Source organism: Heliangelus exortis, chromosome 1 (genome assembly GCF_036169615.1).
Source record: "Heliangelus exortis chromosome 1, bHelExo1.hap1, whole genome shotgun sequence".
NCBI lineage: Eukaryota > Metazoa > Chordata > Aves > Apodiformes > Trochilidae > Heliangelus > Heliangelus exortis.
In genome coordinates this window covers 7,999,258-8,012,184 of record NC_092422.1, presented here as the reverse complement: position 1 = coordinate 8,012,184, position 12,927 = coordinate 7,999,258, and the positions used below count along the sequence as shown (strand labels likewise).

Sequence of the window (12,927 nt, the reverse complement as noted above, 5' to 3'; positions counted from 1 at the left end):
GAAGCTTGCCTGTAATCCAGGGAACAGGGAGAACACACTCCTCCCAACACTGTAAAACCTTGATTTCATGGGAGAAAACCACAGCCCACTTCCAGTGCTGCCTCTGCTTTATTTGTGAAGAAGTGGTCTTTGTCCTGGGCATTAACCTTTGTGAGAAGGAGAAGACTGCCTGCAGAATGTCAGGAACCAGGGAGAAGAGACTCCATCCAGTGCATTAAGACCCATTTTCACTTACTCATGACTTCTCCAGGCACTGCCCAGCAATGCAGCCTTACCTAAGGCTGAAGAATGCTCCAGCATCTCCTTTGACAAAGAGAGCTTAGGAACACATTAGATCTGCTGCAACTTCCTGCTCTGGTTTTCTACATGATTTTCAGGACATCTAATGACCTAGCCTTAGGATATTTAGAAAGACTACACAACTCCCTGGGATAAAGACTGTCATTAACAACTCCACCCTTCAATGGAACTTATATTTAAGCAAGACAAGCCTTCCCTGTACAGATCCAGCAAGATTATGAAACAAAATTTCACTACAAGCTATCACTGACTCTTAACATTTTCCACACTGTATACCATCCATTTAAACATTTAAAAAATAACACTGTAAAATCAAAGTGTCTCCCTGTAAAAACATCTCTCTAGGGAAGAAACTACAAAAGGTATAAAATACCTACTGTAACCAACATCCACCACATATCCAGTATAACAAACACTCTTACCATGTAAACAAATGTGCTTGTCACTGACACTTAAAATAACAATTAGATAATGACACCTTGTCAAGTAGATTTGCCCTCTGCAGGTGAAGAACAATACCCAGGTTTGAAATACTTACCAAACGCTAAAGATTTATTTATTCATCAAGAAAAAATCCAATCCTATTAAAAATTAAGCATTTGAATTAGGATGGAGTATAACCACTCCGTGCAACTGAATTTGCAAGGATTCCAAGCTACGTGGAATACAACATAGAAAATCCACATTTCAAAAATTAAAACCAATGTTTTCCTCTCACTACAATTTCAGTTTTCTTTTAGTATAGCATTTTATTCACTAAAAAGAAACTTTAAGCAGTAGTACAGTCTGCAGATGCAGTCTTCATCCGGCCTATGTAAGCATTAAACAGACTTAAGTCCAAATTATCCACACTCCAGACTAACAGCTGAGCTCTTTGCCTCTAACAGCCTTTGCAGCCCTTCCTGCAATTTAACTCTACCTTCTTCTCGCTCCAAACCAGCAGAGCTCAAGCCACCAGAGATCTAGAAATAGGATAGAATCCATCTTTGCTAATATTTATACATTTTCATCTTCTAATACAGTCAAGTAATAAATCCTGTCTTCCTCAATCTCCCATATGAAATGCTTTTCAAGATGCCTTAAGCACTCAATGGCAAAGAGCAAAAGGGACTTTAAAACAAATCATGCACTGTCACAAGGAACATGGCCTAAGAATATCCGAAGTTTTTAGGCCTTTCCAAATTCCCTCTATTTGCATCCACAAGTTCTAGCACTTGATCTCTCTTCAGTTCAACACAGTCTGCAGAAAATACAGATATTCTGCAGCAGAAGAAACAAATTAATCAGCTAGAAGGAAAAAAAAGGATCAATGAGGGGAGACGAAGTGAAAAGAATCCTAGATATTTCATCCTTAAAAACATAAACAGCAGAGGTAGAAAAAAAGAGTAAATTTCAGGAGAAAAGCTGAAAAAACCCCACATTTCACTAAAAAAAAAATCAGGTCTTAAGATATAAAGAAATATGTAGCTAGGTTTCCATAATACAGGCTGTAAAGGAGGTTTTAATACTCTAAGTGCCTATTGTTACTTTTCCAGTAATTTGAAAACCCGTAAGACAAAATTCCAAACTTCTCCTACATACAAGAAGAGACTTTTGCTATTTAAATGGCAGACAAGAAACATATATGTTACCAAATGCGGAACTTCTAAGGAATTAAAAAAATCTCAAAAGCAAGTCTAAGGAATTAGTAGCACAACTGAAGACAGCTTAAGAAAATAATCATTATATTTATTGCTGTACTTGCTTCATCTGTATACAAGCTGTACCTCACAACTAAACCCCAGAAGAGACTATTACACTATGTAGTCTGTGTATGACTGGATATTATAATTATGAAGGTAAGCATTTGTGTATCTGGATGAACAAGACAACCAAAGTTTTTCGTGCTACAGTCAGACAAGACCAATACATCACACTTTTCATAACACCTCCAAGTAAGAAATCGATTTGATGAACTATACCCCAATGCTCCTTGTATGATATCTGTGCCCTACACACACAGGAGGGAGGGGGAATTACACACCTGCCAGCCTGACTTCCAGAGAAAATATTTCTGGCCTCAAACACTATTAATTTGGTACTGAGAACATGGTCAGGTAAAGCCTCTTGAATAAGGGAAGGGGTGGGAGGTAGAAAGAAGATTTCCTTTCTATACCTGAAGACTAATCCAGCAGTGCCCAGTGTCCCATTACCACCCGTGGGAGAACTGAAAACAGAAAGCCTCTTACTCATTTTTAAGACATTTCAAGTTTAAAACTTGAAACACAAAATTCAGTCATGCTTTAATGCAGGCCTGGCATTAAAGCCTGGCAGGCTTTTGAAAGCAACCCCCACACCCTTCTAACTTATTACAAATGGGAACAAACACCAGGACAAATACGTAACAGCTAATACAGCAGACCTGACTACAAGACTGTCCTCCAAAATCATTGAATATCCAAGCATCATAGAAATTCCTGAAAAAGCTGGTTATTTTTTATGCACCTAGCCCTGACTGGAAGATTCCTCCTCCTGTTCATCAGTCCAGTGCAAACTGACCACAGATTTACTCTCTAATATCAATTTCCCCATTTGCCCTATAGTTTAAAACAAGCTCTGATTTAATTCTCACTAAAATATTTTGGCTGGTACTATCTTAAAATAGATATCAAATGTTTATACATATGAACAACTTCAATTAATTTAAAAACAGTGCTATGAAATTATATGTAGTATAGGTAGAAAAACAATGAGAACCTGCTTCACCTCTAAGACTTTTCCTGTGACTAGAAATGGGGGTAGGAGGAAGAGATGTGATTTTTAGACCTTTATATACAGTACAGTGCAGTATATAGGGGAGTCTGAAGAAGAAAACCATTCTTCAAGACAAATGCAAACACTTGAAGTAATACTCAAAAAACAAACCAAAACAAACCCACACCACATCAAAAGAAGCGTGACAAGCAGGTCCAGGGGTGTGATTCTGCCCTTCTATTCCACTCTGGTGAGACGCCACATGGAGTACTTAATTGGAGCTCTGGAGTCCTCAGCACAGAACCTGTTAGAGCAGGTCCAGCAGCAGCCACAAAAATTATTAGAAGATTAAAACACCTCTGCTATGAATAACAGCTGAGGGTTGGGGTTGTTTAACTTGGAGGAGAAGGCTCCAAGGAGACCTTGCTGTGACCCTTCAATACTTAAAAGGGGCCTATGAGAAAGAGAGGGACAGACTTTTGTAGGGTCTGTAGCAATAGGACAAGGAGTAATGGTTTTAAACTAAGAGAGGAGAATCAGCCTAGATATATGGTTGGTTGCTTTTTTTTTTTACAGTGTGGATAGTGAAACACTGGCACAGGTTACCCAGAGAGGTGGTAAATGCTCCACTTCTGGAAACGTTCAAGTTCTTCTTCCTGTTGAAGGCTCAGAGCAACTGGATCTAGGTGAAGATGTCCCTGCACAGGGATTGGACTAGATGACTTACAAAGGTACCTTACATCCCAAACCATTCCATGATTCCACAATATACCAGTCATTCCAAGAATAAACACTGTAAATTAGCTGAACTCCAAGGCCTACTGTGTATTGTATCTGAAGCATTAAACAAGCCTACGCAGTAAAAACAAAGTAGACAGAAAAAATATTTTCTAGCATTAACTACAGAACTCACACAAATGCATTTTGAATCTCCAGCATGAAAATGTAATTATGAAGAATCAGTCCACCAGATTCGGGATGCAATCAGTTTGTGGAAGAGATTATTGAAGCCCCTTCTTTTTTTAATTTAGTCTTCAAATACAACTTTTAAGCCCTGTAGAACCAGGAAATCCAAATCGATTCATTCTGTCTGAACCTTGGAAAGAGTATACACATTTCCAACAACATCCTTAAAACACAACTACATAATCTAGTGTAAGACTTGAAGCTAGGCTATCAATGTGTCTCTGTGGAAAAGGAACAGGAGACTCCACAGCAAGCTTTCTAATGCTCAGAGGCACCTGTCAGAACTGACTATTTAAACGATGTGTCATGTAACACCTACAAGTAATCATCATCCAACCACAGTGACCTCAGCTTCACCTCCCTCTCCTCAGTCTTCAGCTGAGTCCCTTACACTGAGTGCACAGGATGCACTGCATGTGACTTTATGAATATGCTAACTGGTGACCAGTGAACACAGTCTGACAGGTTACATGGCAGGCTAAAAAAAAAAAAAACCAAAAAAAAAACACAGACCTCCCACCAACTCTGACATCCTGGGTACAATACAGTTTTTCTCCTTCCTCCTTCAAACCACCCTTTCTTAAATTTGTACAAAGCATACATCTTTTAAGAACCTTATCTCTCATCAAAATTTTAGGGAAATCAGCCAACACATACAGCACTGATGGATGGAAACAGAAAAAAAAAAGCACTACCATCTCTTATCTCGTTCCTTCACAATATCCAACAAAAATTAAGCATGTCATAATAAATTTGCATTTAAAATAAGAGGAAAAAAAAAAAAGAAAAAGGGGGTGGGGTAGGGCGTCAGGGGTGGAAAGCTACAGAAATATTCAGACACCTCACAAAATCTCCAGGAAGGCAGAGTTCAGTGACATAAGTGTGACTATCTGGCATGTTTAGGCACCTTTAATATGCAAATTTTGAGACAATCAATAATTCTGTGTAAATGGTTTATATAATACATATGCTTCAAGCCATTAAAAACCCATTGAAAATTTTATAACTTAAGTCACACACAAAGCAATCCTCTGTATTTAAACCGGTTAAGAAAAGACCTTAAGACTACTCAGCAGCAGGTGCAGGCACAGCTACAGACTCGGATCAGATTTCTTTCATAATTAAAATAAATTATTTCTATGTTCTTCTATAACTGATTGCGATTTGGTATAAATTTTAAAAGAATGTTTCTCCTTTGCTATATAAAATTATTTTTAATTATTTTGGAATAACTTAATCTGAAAATACCCTCGGGTAACACTTGTGTTTTGAAATACACTGTTGTTCAAATCAGAAAATTGCTTCTCATGCCTCCTCTTAAAACAGTGAGATTTTTTGTTCCTCAATTACCTGCTCACTCCCCAATTTCACATACTACAAGTCCTGGCTTTCAGATGTTTTGATTTTGTAACTCAGTTCCCTCAATACTCTGAGGAAGAGCCTGTGCTTTCTACTCTCTGAATTCCTCTGCCCCTTGTGTGATGTTATGAGGATCACTATCAGGGGGTCGGATTGTTTCGTTTTGGCTCTTTTTCATTTTCTCTCTCATTCACCCATCCAAAAAAAGAAATGAAGAGGATTTCTCATGTACTCTTTGAATGACATCTAAATTATCCTTCAATCCTAGCATCACCCTCATTCCATGAGAGCTTATCTCTGCCACTTGTTTCCCTTGAACTTAAATTAGTAGGGAATGGCTAACAGTATAATTTTCAATTATTTTCCTCCTGCCCTGAAATTCTTGCTATACTGCTGCACCAACTTAAGAGAACAGATTTACATCTTCTTGATAAACAGTCCCTTTAATAATTTTCTGCTTCCCAGTATTTGTTGTGTCTTTACCAAGATCTTTGCTCAGTCAGTCAAGGCTGGAGCTTTCCCTCATTTCCACTATGACTGAGATGCAGGCTCCAGTTTACTCCTTGCATCTTTGAGCAAAAATTCTTCAGTCCATCTGAATTCATTAACTGATTCTTTTAAAATTATCAGTATCTCAACAAAAGACTCTTTTTGTTTATTTTCAATTTATGAAAGAACTTTACTAGTCTGACCTGAACAGAGCAGAATGACCACACCCTGGATGTCGCAACCAGGTTCTGAATTTAGTAACTTCTAAGCTACTTTCAGGCATATTTAACCCAGCTTCCAGAAGAATCTAAGGGCAAGAACACACTGACCTACATGCCATTTGTAACACAGCTCAGATACAGGATGCTGCACAGCATTAAGATGAACAGACACCCCAGCACAAGGCAATCACACCCCGCCAGCACAGCACCTCCAAGCACCAGGTGGTCCTGACATCAGTGGGTTTCTCAGCAGCCAACCAGAGAGATCCAAACTGGCATATAGAAGTATACTTAAAGGTGATACTAACATCCTTCTTAGCCTCCCCACTTTACTTTCAAGTACACAATGGTTCACAGAACTAACAAACAAAAATTACATTTTAATTCACTCAGCTATTCTGGACTATTTTATAATACAATCTGGCCCATACAGACTTCTCACACACCTCAGAAAGATGACATGATGACAAAGTCTGTACCAGTAGATAGGACAGGATCTGCCCTAGTGCTAGCTGGCTCCTCAACTTTGCCCAGGACCAGACCAAAGACCAACCTCTCCAAGAGGAACCACAGCTGAAATGAAGCAAGCCTGGAGCAGCAGCAGCAGCATGGCCAGTGTGCACCATCCATCCCTGTGGCTGACCTCCAGCCCTATCCTACAGCAACACAAATATAGCCAGGAAAGTGACTTACCACTCACACTTCATTCTGCCTCACCTCAGTCTTTGGCTGATGGTTCTGTATGCCATCCAACAGTTTCCAAAATAATTAATTAGCATAATAATTAGGTTTGTTCTTGTTATTACCTCTAGTCAATCAGTGACTTATCTGTGAAGACACCTGACAGCTACCCTGTGCATAACTACCTGGCCCATGCTGTAATGTCCCTCCCACGTTTAGGTAGGAAGAAAAAACACTTTGTACAAGTGGTGACAGCATTTTTGTCTGTAACACTATTGCATACAACGCTGCCCTAGGGGCCTTACAAACTAAATAATAAAAATTAAAGAGAAAGAATACAGACACTTAGGGACCAAAGAGCACACAAGAAGATACCACCACTAGAATCCTAAGAAGGAAAAAGAACTTTTGACACAGAAAGAAAAAAGAAGCAATTGACATATAACAACCCGAAACTTATTACAAGAGCAAGAGAAAGAAGATATAGCACAAGTAGGAAAAATATTACCAATGAGATCAGAATGAGTATGAAATGTGTAAGACTACCAAAGTGAAAACAAAATGAGCATGAAAAAGGTATGAGAAGAAATTAAGTGAAATAAACTGATAAAACGTAGCCAGCCCCAAGGATCCTTAGAAAATGTATTGGAATAGCAACAGACTGAGGTTACAGTTCTACTAAATAATTGGCTCAGCCACATCCAGTTCAGAAGACACATTGAACAGTCCCACTGGCACCAATGCTGCTTTAGGCCTGGTGCTCCTCTCCTCTCCCTCTCCCTTCTTCTCTTCTCCCTCTCCCTTCTTCTCCTCTCCCTCTCCCTTCTTCTCCTCTCTCTCTTCTCCCTTCTTTCCCTCTCCTCTCTCCTCTCCTCTCCTCTCCTCTCCTCTCTTCCCCTCTCCTCCCCTCTCTGCCAGCAGATAGAGAGGTGCTCAGAGTCAGAGCCAAGAATAAACTAAGTCAGTGTGAACAACAAGGGGCAGTGCTCAAGCTGTTCCCTGGCTCTTGGCTCTCTCATTTAGCAGCAGAGGCACGGTGGGTGAAGGAAGAGCAACAGACACAGTGGGAAGGAACCAGTGCAAGGCAGGAAGGGCAGGAGAGATGTTGGTGAGGAGGGGAATGTTTGTGTTTGAGATGGGAAGGTTAGAAGATAAATTAGGCCTGAAGAGGCAGGAAGGGAGCCCAGCTTAAATTGAGTGAAGGAAACAAATGCTCAGGAGAAAGAAAAGGCAGAAGACACAAATTACTCTTGCCTTCCCACAACAAAAATGTTAGAAGAAAGAGCCTAACTGCAAAGTAGCAAACAGATGATTTTTACCTTGTTTAGATAAGAGGAAATATTACCACCAGATCCAGTTACCTCAATATACCACAAAAGCCTCATACTAGAGGCTAAGCATATTCACCTACTGCGAAACATGCACCAGCATCACACCAGTGCCTAAAATCTACAGACCCTCAGGAAAGAAATGACATTGCTCTAACACATGTAATGAATGGTTACTCTCCCATGTAAAATGAACAGAAACCCCAGGAAACAGAAGCTGAGACAATCTAAATCCAAAAGTCCAGCCTCTCCTCTCCAGTCCATTTCCCAAGCTTCATGCAATTTCCATGGGATGTCATTCTCTTTTCCCCACCCCTGTGAATTTCTCAAAGTCTGAATTCTTCATCTTTGAAAATAGAAGATTAGACCAGCACATTTTCTTTAGCCTTGACTAATCTAAAATAAAAGTACAAACTAATGAAGGATTTCTTCAGTAAAGTTTTCTTAAGATACCGAGGCAGGAAGTTTTTTAAAAGTCTAAGTATAAGGTTTATGCAAAATTGTTGTCTTGGTTTTGGTTTTGTTTTGTAAAAATGGGTCTCAGATTTGTGCATTTCACACTTACTTTGTGAAATGCAAGCAGTCAGAATCATAAAATAGGCATTCCTGTCAGTCATACTCTATGAGGAGGGACAATTCAATTTAGAAATAAAACCTACTTTTGCTAAAGCGATCAGTTTATACTAGAGCAAAAATAAAGACAGTGAAAATATGATATCTGAAGATTACATTTTTTTCCAACTAAAAAAAATACTCAAGAGCTGTTCAATTAAAAAACCCAACTGCACATAACTACTTAAAAGCAAAGATTACAGCCTCTTACTGAAAATCAGCATTTTATGTGTCAAATACTAGCACCATTTAATTTGGCTTTACAGGTCTCCCATTGACTGAAGAGCAGCAAAACATTTAAGAGATGTAGGGTGTACAGATCACAAGCTTGGACTCTGGATTATAAACTGTCTCTAACCAACTTTGTCATCCAGAATGGCCTCTACCAATTTATTGTCATCTATTCAATCTTATTCCTTTCCACATGAGCTTTTGTGAGAGGAAACTGTTCCATCCACTTCCCTTTGCTGTTAACAGCTTCTGGCAAGAAGAGGAACAAACAAGCAAAAGCCATTCTGCAGGCCTTCCATAGAAAAATGAACTGCAATTTTTGTTTGCTGAGCTGTACAAAGGACTGAGTGGTACCAGAAACATTCTGGACATGTAGCTATAATGGTAAAATAACTTCAGTTCATCCCCTTACGTCAATCTCAGAATGCAAAAAAAGACTGAACATTTGTGCTGCTCAACTCTGATATTTTGCTAAATACAAGGTTTTCAAGCACAGCTTTAAGTTCAGCACAGAATTAATTTAGTGATGACTCTCTTAATTCAGAAGTGTTCTTTCCCTGACAAGCTACTTGATGTGCAAGGCTACTGCTTCCTCCTGTGCAGTCCCCACTGTAGCCTTTCACTCTTTACCTTACACTGGCTCTGCTGCTCATCAAGCCCTGCTTAATAAATCAAATCAGTTCATTAATGCAGCCGAAAATTACCTCAGCTAAAAGTTGTGTAGTAACCTCTGCTGGGTTAGTGAATGCATAAAACCTGCTCCAGGACAGATCTCACGAAGAATGATTGAAGGAGTTGGGACTGTTTAGTTTGAGGCAGAGGAGGCTGAGAGGAGACTTCATGAAAGGACACTGTAGGGAGGTTGATGCTGGTCTCTTCCCACAGGTAATTAGCATTATAACAAGAGGGGATAGATTCAAGCTGCAACATGGTAGGTTTACACTGGACTTTAGGAAAAAAACTTTCACAGAAAGTGGTCAGATACTGGAATAGGCTGCCACCAGGGAGGTGGTTGAGTGACCATCCCTGGATGTTTTTAAGGATCATTTAGATGTGGTGTTGAGGGTATGGTTCAGGGGGGAACTTTGTAGAGCAGTGATGATGGTTGGACTTGATGATCCCAAGGGTCTTTTCCTACTTGAAAGATGCTCTGAGGTCCAAGACCACACAAATAAAGGAGTACAGTTACGTGCCCAGGAGCAGAGGAAGGCAAGTGCTTCCCCCCTCTTTAGGTAGCTGGAAGATTTCAAAGCAGCTCAGCTTTAGATTACTCTGACAAGTCAAGTTAAGCACTGTCAATAAAAACCTAAGAAGAATTAAAACTGTTAAGAAGAGAGTGTAAAAACTGGTGCAGATGTTCAGCAGTACAGCATGACATTGGTTGAGAGGTTCCCGCCCCACCTTGGATTTGTGTCAAGAAGTAACTTTTTATGGGGCCACAATGTAAAACAGATCAGGAAAACAGGATTTTAGGGTTTGTTTTTCTTCAGACAGAAATAAAAAGGAGGAGGTTTCACCCTAACCCATGACTGCACAACTGAGTGAACTGCAACATAGCTATGAGCAGGAATTTCTTTCCCAGGCTTGGCTGCTGGAGGACTATGATTTAATTACAGAGCTGTTTAAGATGCTTTATCTTTAACCAGACCTCACACATCTCCAGTACACCGCTCATGGCTCACTTCAGGCTCATTCTCTGCTGCCCAAGTATTCATGATCCCACACAGCAAAATGGATCAGAAAACAGATACAACGAAAAAAATACGGGACAGGAAGGGAAAGGAGAGAGAGGAGAAGGAATGTTCTTCTCTATATTGGTTTCCTGATCAAGTTCACAACACACTCACACAAACAGCTGCCTCTTCTGTTTGTGTCAGTTCAGAATGAAAATGTTCACTGTCAGACATGACAACTCTTTAGGTCCACCTGGCTACCAGTTACTAATGTTTTTTATCACCTAACTGGATGTTGTCACAATTTTCACTCAAGCAACACTTCAATGGGAGCTTAAAAGAATTATGTCAGGACTGCAGCAGTCTCACTCCTTCCCTTCTCTTTATTACATATCTTGATAATTTTGCTGTACCAGTATTGGTACAGAGCTGGAAGTACAAGCTCAATGCCTTGGGTTTCTTCCTTTAAGAGTAAGTTTGGGGCCAGCTCAGTAACCAATCCTCCAAGCATCACAGCAGAAAGAAGTCTCACCTGCAGCGATTCCGGCTTACATCAGCTTGCAGGATACGTTTACACAGATGGATGCAAACAGATCCCAACTCCTCTACCTACACCCTTATTTTCTGGAACCAAGCCAGCTGCAACTGAGATGACATAACCAAGCTATGCTACCTCACCTGCAGGGTACTTTCTGAAGACGTCAGACTCCTTTAGCCTTAATGTATCTTTTTTTTAGTCTTGCTTCCATATACAACTGACCCTGTTTGATCCTAAGGTACTGATTCCTGCGGTGTCACCAGCAGCACTAAACATGTGCTCTTGCACATTGTACAAAGATACAATGCTAGCCTCCCAGATAAATACAAAGTCTTTTTATTCAGATTTCATAACTACCGCAAAACAATGAGAATGTGATGTTCAGGATGTGCCTGTGGCCTCCCACCCCACCCCTCAGTCCCTCTTACAGCACCTGTTATGCCAGCAGACCCCACCACCCCTCATGCCTTTCTCCTCCCCTCCTGGGCCCAGATTCAACACATTGCCCTTTGCTGACCCTCCCCCCTTCATAAAACACTTATGCTCTCCAGCCTTCAAACCAAGCTGCCCCCACAATCACCTCTCTTCTCCCCAGCAGCAAACTACCCCCAAAACACCCTTCTTGCTCTTCTCACTCCTCACCCTGAAATCATGATGCCCCTTGACATCTTTCCTGCCTTTCCTGTCCCAACACACCCCTCTCCCCCCACCCCAGACCAGTCTCCCTCCCTTAAGATGCCTCATGCCCTTCACCCTCGCCCTAGGCCAGACTCTTCCGGACCTGATACCCCAAGTGCTCTCCCCACACACCCCTCATGCCTTTCCCCTCACTTCAGGACAGACTACCCCTCTCCCCCCCCCCATGTCCCCTGTGACCCTTCCACCCCAGGCCCTCCCTGATACCCTTCATGACCTCCCAACCAAAACCAAGCCCAGACTTCCCCCCCCCCCCCCTCTGATACCTCTTGTGCCCTTCCCCCAGGCCGACCGCCCTATCACCACCACCATACCCTTCACGCCTTCGCCCCCTCAGGCCAGACCTCCCTTCATGCCCCTCCCCCGCCAGACCCCTTCACGTCCTCACCCACCCCCCCCTCGCAGACCCACCAGGTAGAGAGTTCCGTAGATGCGGAGGGACTCGGACAGGGCCCCCTGCGTGACGTGCAGGACGGCCCAGGAGCACCGCGGGTGCCAGGTGTGCCCGATCTCGTAGCAGCTGTGGGGGATGGACTTGCTCAGCGCCGCCATCTTCGCCGCGCGCCGGGAGGGAGGGGACGGGGGGGCGCGCGCGGCCGCCGCGTCACCGCCGATGCAGGAGAAAGGTCGCGCGGGAGCCGCCGGGGTTACTGCCGGGCAACCGCGCCCCTCCCCCCCCTTCCCGTGCCCCCCCCCCCCCTCCGCGCGGGTCGCGTGAGGCCCGCAGCCAATCGGCGGCCGCCGGGGGGCGGGGAGCGACGGGGGGGGGGGGGGCGGGGTGGTGCGAGCCGCGTCTCAGGGCGCCTGCCGCAGGGGGGACAGGGGCAGCGCGGAGCTGCTCGTGGGTCCTGTGTGCTCACTGTGACCCCCCCCCCCCCCACTGCCCCCCACCCGCCTTCTTCCCGTGTCGACTCCCTGAGTCGACTCCCCGTGTCGTCCCCTCGTGTGTCACCCCTGTGTCGCGAGCCGCGTCTCGGGGCGTGCGCCGCAGGGGTGACAGGGGCTTCGAGGCGCTCCCCGTGAGCCCCGTGTCCTCACTGTGACCCCCCACTGTTCCCCCCCGTGTCGTCGCCCCGTGCCCACTCCCCGTGTCGTCCCCT

General features: G+C 42.9%; 1 protein-coding gene across 3 annotated transcripts in view; it reads right to left on the bottom strand.

The window, feature by feature from the left end:
• Positions 1–12,506, bottom strand: part of TMEM135 (transmembrane protein 135) — a 159,952-nt gene extending 147,446 nt beyond the window's left edge. Inside the window, exon 1 of one of the 3 annotated variants that reach the window (XM_071733317.1) lies at positions 12,239–12,506. In XM_071733317.1, the coding sequence (XP_071589418.1) occupies positions 12,239–12,379 (141 nt within the window). In that variant the 5' untranslated portion in view covers positions 12,380–12,506. The remainder of the gene's footprint in view (positions 1–12,238) is intronic. The other 2 variants (XM_071733301.1, XM_071733308.1) reach the window with 2 other exon arrangements.
• Between the last annotated feature and the right edge of the window lie 421 nt (positions 12,507–12,927).